The following is a 10,723-nucleotide window of genomic DNA, read 5'->3' as shown; positions in this document are numbered from 1 at the left end:
TTACCTTATTTAAATAAAAGACAAATACTTTAAAGATTTAGTTTTAAAAATTGTTGCTTAAGATACGACTGAAAAAAAAATGGCACCTGTAATAGAGAAATTAGTAGATGGTTTTGAAGTTGCAGAAGGTCCACATTGGGATCATAAAAAGCAGTGTTTGTATTTTGTAGATTTCGTTGAAGGCACTATTTGTAAATATGTTCCCTCCACGAAGAAATTTACTAAAGCCAAAATTGGTGAGTAAATACTTTCTGTTACATTTGTTTTCCAGGAATATTCATTTGAGCACTTTGTTACTGTTATGCAAACAATTTTTAATTTAAATATATGCAATATTCATGAGAAAAATTTTAAAATGTCGCATTAGATTTCTTAATAGAATTTTTCATCAGCCGCCATGTTTTTCGTACAGACAAATTTGACAATGAGATATAATATACAATGTGATCCAACGAAAATTTTACTCAGAAACCAGGAGTTTCTTCAAAATTTAAGAAAATACATACAAAATTCATGCCCTCAAATATAATTCCTGCTGCTCCGCATCAACCCCCAGTTTTTTTTTAAATAGCAAGTGTAGTCGAGTGGCACATTATTTGAAAGGTAATTTTTTTTCTACACGTCACTCTATTTTTTTTTTTAATTTACGTAATTACTTTGAAGATAATTTTGGATTTAACTAATTTGTTGAATATAATTTTTTTTTCTTCTTGTAACAGTATTACTTTTTCATAAGAAATTTTTTAAAGATAATTAATCCTAATTATCTTCTTTAGGGTTTACCAGGTTACCTTTGGTTTGAGATTTGTCAACGACTGAATAATCAGAGATAATATTGTAAAGGCTTACAAAAATAGGATATTATAGTGTGTAGCGTTTTAAATTTGGTGGAATATTTTCGTTTTTCTGTTTGCAAATGAATTTTAAAACGATCAATATATTATGGCATTTTAAGTTAAGATTCTAAATATCAAGTTTTGGTATTCAGTTGTTTTTGTCATTTGTTTACATTCGAGTCCCCTAATATAATATTACAAGTCAGGGCCCTGATTCTATTTCATTTCGATGTCGAAATTTAAAAGCGACTACGCCATGACAGTCGCAATCGCTAGCGATTCTCATTCATTTCGATTGTAGTTAAAACTGGGGATATTTATTTTATCATTTTGACACTGCTGAAAATTTGGGTTGACCCGGTTGTTTATTGGCTGCACTACGCTTGTTGAATGTTTGTTTTGTTTACGTTACGTGAACGTCTTTTTTTTTTCTTGTTTGAGTTGTTAAATCATAAATATTGGCCATTCTCAATTATATTTTGAATTGAAAGAAAAGATGACAAGAAAAAAAAGGCGATGTAGGAGATCCTTAAGTTATAACCACTAAGATTTGACTTAGTGGTTATATTCTAATATATTTTTAAATTTACTGCAGCTTACTAATACTAACCCTAAACATTTTGGGTATCCTAGAGGCATAAACACCTTCTTCCAAATATGGTTCTAATACCCTTATTAAATAATTTGCAGCTTGTTTATTAAGCCGGAATTGCTGCCTAAATTGAGCATCACTTAGTGAAAAAGAATTTTGAGTATCCCGTAACATTCTTCTTATCCTCCGCTATGAGCGTCGGATATCTATCCTCTCTAATTCCTCCAAAACTAGCAAATGTCCGTAAAACACAGCCATATTAATACTTTTTGCCTCAGTTTTCCTTGCAAGGATCAAAACACCGCCTACCTAAACTGAACCTAAGTTCACTTCTCCCAGTCCAGTCAGTCATGTCAGATTAATTTCGACTCGAAATGAAATTTCAACCACTTTCTTGAAGTTGAAATTAATTTCGATAAGTCGAAAATTAGTGACGTATTAAATTATTTAAGTTAACCAATTTAAAAGTAAATAATCAAGAAGTTTTTTTGTCGGTTCGTTGCTAAGAACGAGGTCAAAAAAGGGTAGATTGTTTGTTTTAAGTTTGTAGGCAAAAACTAGCTTTGAGGCGCGAGGGGAATTTATTTTGCGTTGAAATTTGTAAAATGTAAGGCATGAGGAATCGATATTTAAGTCCCAAGCAGAGCAGACGTGCGACAATGGGGGTCAAGCGATAGATCTGAGACAGAAAAGATGTTTTGAGTAATTAGGAATCGCGAGTCGATTCAATTTCTTTGTGTTATGTTTTAAGACCGGTTAAGGTGATAATACTCTTTGCAATATGGCAGTTTAAAACAGAGTAATCACTATAAGATTTGTGCACCGGCACTGAAGAAATTTTGTAAAATGAGTATATAGGATGTCCCCGTCGTCAGCTTGATTTCCTCCACTAAGTTCCTGTTTCAATCATTCCTGCCTAAGTATGGAAATGGTTTCCTTTTGTTCGAGTTCAGAGTTTTGTCCTTTGCAGCTCCAATCCCAGAGAAAGTAGCCAGTTTTTTTTGAAGTTAAGTGAAAACAAGTGAAATTAAGGTAACAATTAACATTTTAAATTTTAAAGTAAAGACAGACAATTTTTTTTGATAATTATTAATAATTGCTTTCATTAAAATTTAAAAGGATTTGTAATATTTAATAAATTGTAAATTTTATGGTTTAACTTAGCTGTCATTTTAATTGTTTTTTTTTTAAATTTAATGTTAACATATGACAGCTAGCTTTATTTGTTTCGATATTTATTTGTTTTGTTTGTTTTAAAAAAAAGGTTAATCTCTGTGCGATAACATTTGTACGTTTTTGTAGTATCTCCAACCCCTTTGTAAACGGAGTTTGTAAACGGACACATGTAAGTTTTTTTTTATTCTGTATTTGGCAACTATTTATATAGTATTTTTTTTATGCCATTTATGTGTTGATCACTGTTTGTATGAGACAAAAATAAACGTTTTGATTTGTTTCTCTGATCCATTTTTGTTTTTATTTAAGAAAATCTCCTAACCTTTTTGTATGTTTACTTTTTAGGAAGGAAGAAACTTTCTTTCCTCCAGCAGGAAGTCAATTTGTCTGTCAATTCATTATGTCCAGGAGATTTATGTAAGTAACCCCTTTATTTCATTCATTGTGTAGATACCCCAATCCAACCCATTTATTTCAACTTATCCACGACCCCAGCTCTCCAGAAACCCCCTGAGTGCCGTTCGCATAGTAGCGTTTATTTTGCTTGCCTTTTCTTCGCCCCCATAGTTTCTGTCCCCAATGTTCTACCCCATATTCTTACCCTGAGGTAAGCAAGATAAATTTCGTTACAAGGAAGGAAAAATAAAATTATTTAAACTAAACTATGAAAATAATCAGTGTGCTAAAGCTACGTTAAGGATATTTAGTACGAACCATCCAGAAACAAACGTAAGTCACCAATACTTTAAACATTTAATTAATAAGTTCGAAGCTAAGGTGACGTTAACAACACAAAGCACGAAGTAGACCGTCAAGTGCGAAATGAAGCAGTTGAAGTGGCGGTATTGGGTCAATTATTGTGATTGGACATCGAAACGAAACGTCGATGTTAACCATCGGCGATAATATCGGACATGTACATATATTGCGATCACGTATGCTTGTTATTGACAGTTTTGACGTTTCTGTTGTTGCAATCTGTAGTCGCTGTTTATCTTCTAAGTTGAAAACATTTAATTAAACAGCAATTTAAGTGAATAATTAAGATATGGTGTTATATACAGTAGATATTAAAAATGGGCGGCAACAGCGTTGTAGAGGTTGAGTTGAATAAGTGTCTAACAGAAAACAGAATAGCCAGTCTGTGGGAAAACGCCGAAATAATACTTTTACACAAGAAAAGAGACACTACTAATATTGAAAACTACAGACCTATAAGTTTGTTGTCACACTTATACAAATTGCTAACAAGAATAATAACCAACCGCATAACACAAAAACTTGATTTATATCAACCGGTTGAACAGGCGGGATTTACAAAAAGGTTTGGTAATAACGATCACTTACAAACCATCAGAACACTGGTAGAAAAAACCACAGAATGTAATGTATAACCTCTACCTCTACATATGGCATTTATTGACTTTCAAAAGGCTTTCGTTAGTATTAAAACTTGGTCCTTTTTGTCAGCCCTGAAGGATGCTCGAATAGACTCATGGTATACTACACTTATTAAAAACATTTATGAACAGGCCAAATTTTACATCAAAATCGATGAAGACGAAAAAACTGAAAAAATGCGTCTTGGTAAAGGTATTAGACAAGGTAATACTATTTCACCAAAGCTTTTTACCTTAGCATTAAAAAATGTATTCAAACAGCTCAACTGGGAGCAAAAAGGTCTAAACATTGAAGGTGTACGTTTGAGTCATTTGAGGTTTGCGGACGACATAGTATTATTTAGTACATATATCAAGGTACTGGAGCAAATGCTCAAGGAATTAAATCAGCAGTCATATAAAATAGGTCTTAGAATGAACCTTCAGAAAACAAAAATAATGAGTAATTTACCAACTAATATTGTTATTGACAACCTCAGTCTTCAAAATAAGAGCGCTATTCCATTGTTTCGGCATTCCTTCCTTTTGTCAAGTTATTAGTGTCAAGTTAAATATCCTTCCCTTTAATCTTTCGCCACCTTCCTCAAAACCTCAGGTGGGCTACCACTTTCTCCTGCACTTTTGTTATTTTTTAGGTCTCTTATTATTTCTTTGATTCTTTGATTTCTTCATTCAGAGTTGGTTCCTCGCACGTCCTTTCTTCATCTTCTTGCCTATTTACATTTCCTTCAAGTTCCTCTTGTTGGTCTGTATTTAATAGATCTTCGAAATATTCCGCCCATCTCTTTAATTTTTCTGTTGTTTCACCTAGAAGTAAGCCTTCTTGGTTTTTGTAATACTGTAGAATATTCTTTGTAGTTTCTTTGGATTTCGTAAGTTCTTGGTAGAAATTCTTTACCTCTTTGTTTATGTAAGCTTCTATGTTGAGAAAATACTTGCGGCTATTTCGTCGGGGAACGGATAGGTATCATTGAGTAATGAGATTTGAAAACCACAAAAAAACTAATCTCCCCCTGTCCGGGGTAAGGAAGAAGGGGATTTCATTAGAGATGGGTGCGGAAAGCTAGCGGGGCAGCTTCAACGATGTCAGCGTACTTACCCGAGAGATTATTAATGCAGGATTGCGTTAGAATGAACGGATATAAATTCCCGAGGTTTAATTACTTTAAATACAGGAAACATCCATAAACTAAGTCCTAGAGAAGAAGGAGGGGTAATTTTGCTTATTACTATAGTAAACGACAGGAGGGAAAACGGCATGAATGTACATCCGACATTATTAGGTGTATTTCAATTTGTCGCAATTGTCTTCATAAATCTAATTTTTTACTTTATTCTTAAAGAATAATTAATCTTAATTAATTATTCATGTTATAATACATTCGTAAATAGTTTTTTTAGTTAATTTTAAAAAAATCCAGAAATAACATTGAAGTTTTTTTAAAAATCACTGAAAAGGGGGCCATGAGTTGCAATTGCGACGTCGAAATGAGGAAGAGCCTCAACTAGAAACGACACTTTACGACAAAGGGAAGGTGAGAGGCTATAAAATGTACTAATGGTTATGGCAATCATATTCGTCAGAAAAGTTGTTCGATGTTCTTTAGCACACTAGGTGACCTAAGAACATGAAAACAACGAAATAATTACCACAGAATTCAATTCTTTTAACACCGCAATTATATAGAATAAGTAAATTCTCATCTTATCAATAGTGGGAGCAACATGTCTTAAATCTTGATATGTTTTTGAAAACAAAAAATAAGATAAAAAATTACCTTTATTATTTTATTTTCTTTAAAATTTTGGTGTCAAGTTGTCAAACAATTCTGCAATCGAAGAATGCGCATCTATTGTTGTTTTAAATTTATTGGCGTACCTAACCCTTCAAAAGAAGAAAAAATGTGATTTTTTTGGATGGCTTTATATAAAAAACTGTTTCTGTTGTATCCTTTCTATACTTCTTGATTTTTAAAATATTTACTCTCTGTACTTTTAGGTGACTACAACGTTTCGCTCGTAATACCAGTCAAAAATAAAAACAACGAATTCGTAGTGGGTTTGAATAACTCTGTAGCTGTAGTTGAATGGGATGGAGAAAGTCCAAACGTAAGTTCAGTGAAAAAGTTGTATGAAGTAGACGTTGGAACTCCCAATATATTAAATGATGGAAAATGTGATAAAAAAGGAAGACTTTGGGCAGGTAAAAGTTTTTTCTTTGTAGAAACGTCGTAGAACGAAAATAATTTGAGAACTAAAATAATAAACAAGCCAACTAGTAACTAAATAACAGTTACAAATTAACATATAAATAGTCAATAAGTAACAATTTAATACTAACAAAGTAAGGAGTTAGCAACAAGTTACACAAAATAATAAATAGTGAATAATAGTGAATAGTGAAGTATACTATCAAAAATTACAAATACCAAGTAATAAAGATGTAGATAGACAAAAACATTATTTTATAATTATAAATTTTTAAAACTGTATAGACATAAGTAGAAATTAGCATATATGCAACAGAAAACAGATCCATATATGCGCATATATATATATATATATATATATATATATATATATATATATATATATATATATATATATATATATATAAATATATATATATATATATATAAATATATAAATATATATATATATATAAATATATATATATATATATATATATATATATATATATATATATATATATATATATATATATATATATATATATATATATATATATATATATGCACAAACTTGCATAGTCAGGCAATTTCATAAACTAGTGTTATCGATATCAAAACAATTGACAATAAATTGTTGTTTAAAATTTGCAATTAGAATATTATGATTTCTATCTGTGTACAAATGTTTTTAAATCGAAAAACTTTTTTCAACATTAGATTTTTTCCCTGTGACAGAAACAACTTCTGGGAAATGTCGACCGGTAAGTCTAAGTGTCGAAATTCTAGATGCGTTCCTAACCATCCGCTTTTCTTGTACAGCATAAAAGTATTCCACTCAGCATCTTCGAGTAGGTTGGAAGAATATTTTTTGTAATACCTCTTTCCACGCTTCCTGGTTACAGGGTAATCAACAAGATGTTGGTCGACTCTGTAGAGCGCCACCATAGTATTGTTGTAGTCTTGAACAATCTTAAGTTTTTTATCTCCTTTCTTCGTTCTTCTTAAGTAACCATTTCAGCATGATGCAGCGTTGACAGCACACAAACCTTCCGTTTATCGTTCCACTTCATTACTATTTTCTTTCCTTTTTGAAACGCGATAACTTCATTTTTGTGTCAAGTTTGTTTTTAATTTTTGCTGGTAGATCCTTTCTTTGCATTCTAATAGTACCGTACGTATCTGTGCGAACTGTGTTAACATAACAATACGTGTTGACACTGGAAGATCTTTATATTGTTCGCCAAACTTTGTACCCTTTCCCGTATAAATTATGTTATGACAAATAAATCCAGAGGAGGATTCACACAGCATGTAGTTCTTTATACCAAATCGAGCCCTTTTGTTTGGCATGTATTAAATCGATCCAAGTTTGCCTTTGTAGAGAAGTAAGCTCTTGTTAATTGTTGCATCTCTAAGTACAAATCATACAAAGATTTGTACGTAGCATTTAGGTATTCAGAAACTTCCTAGATCTTATACAGTTTTGGACTTGAGACACATCCATTATTAAAGAAATGCAGGTGTTGCTTTATTTTGAGACACTTTTTATATTTTATAATCTTACGAAAAAAAGGCGTTTCAATTATTGGTTTTTTGGACCAATGCCAGTGTACTGGTTTCTTTACCAAGCTCTGCTGTAATATAATTGCAAAAAATACTCGCATTTCATCCCTATCTATCGGTTTCCATTTGTTCTCTTTTATAAGTCTGCGAAAACCTGATCGCCTTTTCTGATTAGCAAAACGATTTGTTTCTTGAACAATTTTGTCCACTAGTCCAGCGGTTTTCAACCTATTTTACTCAGCGACGCACTAACGTACTCCTTACAGATTCGTGACACCCTTATATGTACAAATTTTTGCTAGTGGTAGGTAACAACCACTTTTAAAACAGAAGATGGCCAAAGTGGTTTTACAAAAACCACTTTGGCCATCTTCTGTTTTAAAAAATTCGAGTAGTTCGTCTTTAAGTTCTAAAACTCTGCTTAGTATTTTTCCTTTCGAAAGCCAACGAATTTTACTATGAAATAACAAGACTTTATGATCTGCGCCCATGTCTTTACAAAGTTTCCCAAACACCCTTGATTTCACCGGACGAGTTATGATATAGTTGATCATAGAAACAACAGTATGGATAACTTTACCCAGTTGGCTTCCATCCGTAGTTTTTACTACCAGAGCTTCTCGATGTAAAAAGCAAATCCTTTGACATTTCCTGTCACTGCAGCAGCACCATCTGTACATATCGCAATACAATCCCTCCACTTAAGTCTGTGATCCTAAAAGAAGGTGTCAACAGTAGAAAATATATCAGTTCCAGTGGTTGTTGTTTCCAATTCACGACAGAATAGAAACTGTTCAATAATTTCCGGTCCGTACACAAATTTTACAAAAGATCAATTGGGACTTTCCCGAAATATCCGTGCTTTCGTCCAGTTGTAAAGCAAATTGTGTATTTGCCAATACCTCCCTAACATTACTTTGAATATTGATTAACATATCTAATATACGTCGATGGACTGTGTCATTTGATAAAGGTACCTTTGATATTTGTTTAACAGCTTCCGGGCGTAACATTGTAGCAACTAATTCTTTACATGCCGGTAAAATAAGCTCTTCACCAATAGTATGGGCTTTCTGTTTTTTGGCAATCAATTCAGAAACTTTATATGATGCTAAAAGTGCCTTATCTGAGAGTTTTATTCATTTTTCCATTATAACTAAGGATGATTGAATGGAACAACGTAGACGTTGAAAATACTCGCGCTGTTTTTGGGAAACGCTTTGATGATTTTGTTTCAAATGTCTTTTCATCAAACAATTACGGATTGGCACTTTATTGATTGATATAACGTGGTATATACCTAATAGTTAAACAAAATGGTTGAATGTATGATTGGAATATTATAACAAGTAAATAAATATAAATAAAAATATCGTATTCGTAAATCTCGCGACACACCTGATAGGTTCTTCCGACACACCAGTGTGTCGCGACACGGTGGTTGAGAAACGCTGCACTAGTCCATCATCGAAGAACATATTGAAAAACTCAACCTTGTTTTCAACATCCTGTATATTGAAATGACACTTCAATTTCCCAGTTAAAGGAAACCTCGATGTAGTCGGGCCTGGCCGGTCTACATCCACTCTAAACTATTGCCGGATTACTTACATTAAGCCAGAAGGTAAAGGTACTCAAAATTTATTATTATTGACCTTAAATTTGATTTTTAGATTTATATTATTTTTGTGAATATAATAATTTTTTCTTCTAGGGACTATGGGCGGAACTCCTAGAACACTTAATGAACTTGTGCCTGAGAACGGAACATTATACAGCTTTTCTAATAATACCACAACGCCTCACAGAACTGGAGTTAATCTATCCAATGGACTTGCATTTGATTATAAACGGGGGAAAATGTATTATACAGACACATTTAGCTTTAAAGTTGACCAATATGATTTTGATATAATCGAAGGCACAATATGTGAGTATCTATGGTAAAATCTGCTAGTGTTGGGCGGGGACAGTTTGCACAATGTTTATATTTGATTTTTTTTCAACATGGTTAATTATTGCAATGTACAGCTGGTTCCGAAAAAACTGATACGACCCTTAGTAAGATTTGATCATTTTGAGCAGTGTATTTGATTGGTCTGACATTATATTATATTTATTATGACAGACAAATAATAAAATAAACAACAAACAATTGTTATATATATTAAAATATATATAACATAAAAGATCAGGTTTTTCTAAACATAGGACATATTCATAAATGGAACCTTTCCTTATTTTGTTTTTTAAGCATACCCTACATTTATTTCTTTTAGTGTGATTGTTTTTATTTTTAGCGGTTATCTTAGTTGGAAAATGTTGGGTACTTCTAATACTCTTAGGAATAACGGGTTCACTCAAAAGGCTTCTAATAACTTGTATCCGATATTCATAAAGAGGCATTGTTTCTCAAGAATAATGAATATACAATTTATATGAATTTAATAAAAGTACCTGACAAATGTGAATAGCGATCTTTTTATACCATTTTAGAGTTTTCCTTTCGCAAGAATAGTACGACAGCATCTGACCCTTGCGGTCCACTCCACACATATTCTCATTATACCTGATGATCGGTAAAGGTTTAATTTTCTCTTGTCCTCTTCTATTTTCAGTGTTTGTTAAATCGTTTTTAAATTCTGTAGAAATGTATAACACGTCCCGTTTGTCCTTCCATTTTCCAATTAAGACTCCGTTTCGATATTTTCCCATACATTCACCTCTGTTTAACTTTAATTTCTTTGGGAATGCCTACTCGCTTAATATTTAGTTTTCTACCTTCTTAGAGTGACCTTTTCTACCCATGGAATCTAACATTCCTGTATATACAACCATATTCAATACCATTCCATCAAATGCATTCCATCAAATAAAATTGTACGTCAGAACGTACAATTTTATGCCATATTTGTGGCGTTTATTTTTAATGTACTGTCGGAAGATTTAGCGCCCTCTCCAAAA

General features: G+C 32.3%; 1 protein-coding gene across 2 annotated transcripts in view; it reads left to right on the top strand.

Moving 5' to 3' along the window:
• Position 1: 1 nt before the first annotated feature.
• The window catches only part of LOC140436656 (regucalcin-like), a 28,297-nt gene continuing 17,575 nt past the window's right edge, over positions 2-10,723 (top strand). Inside the window, exons 1-4 of one of the 2 annotated variants that reach the window (XM_072525658.1) lie at positions 2-236; positions 2,950-3,021; positions 6,004-6,207; positions 9,474-9,689. In XM_072525658.1, coding sequence (XP_072381759.1) covers positions 80-236; positions 2,950-3,021; positions 6,004-6,207; positions 9,474-9,689 — 649 coding nt within the window. In that variant the 5' untranslated portion in view covers positions 2-79. The remainder of the gene's footprint in view (positions 237-2,949; positions 3,022-6,003; positions 6,208-9,473; positions 9,690-10,723) is intronic. The other variant, XM_072525659.1, reaches the window with a different exon arrangement.

The sequence above is a fragment of the Diabrotica undecimpunctata genome, chromosome 3 (genome assembly GCF_040954645.1).
Source record: "Diabrotica undecimpunctata isolate CICGRU chromosome 3, icDiaUnde3, whole genome shotgun sequence".
Classification (NCBI taxonomy): domain Eukaryota; kingdom Metazoa; phylum Arthropoda; class Insecta; order Coleoptera; family Chrysomelidae; genus Diabrotica; species Diabrotica undecimpunctata.
Note: the sequence above shows the minus strand (reverse complement) of the source record. Positions and strands in the feature narration are given on the sequence as shown.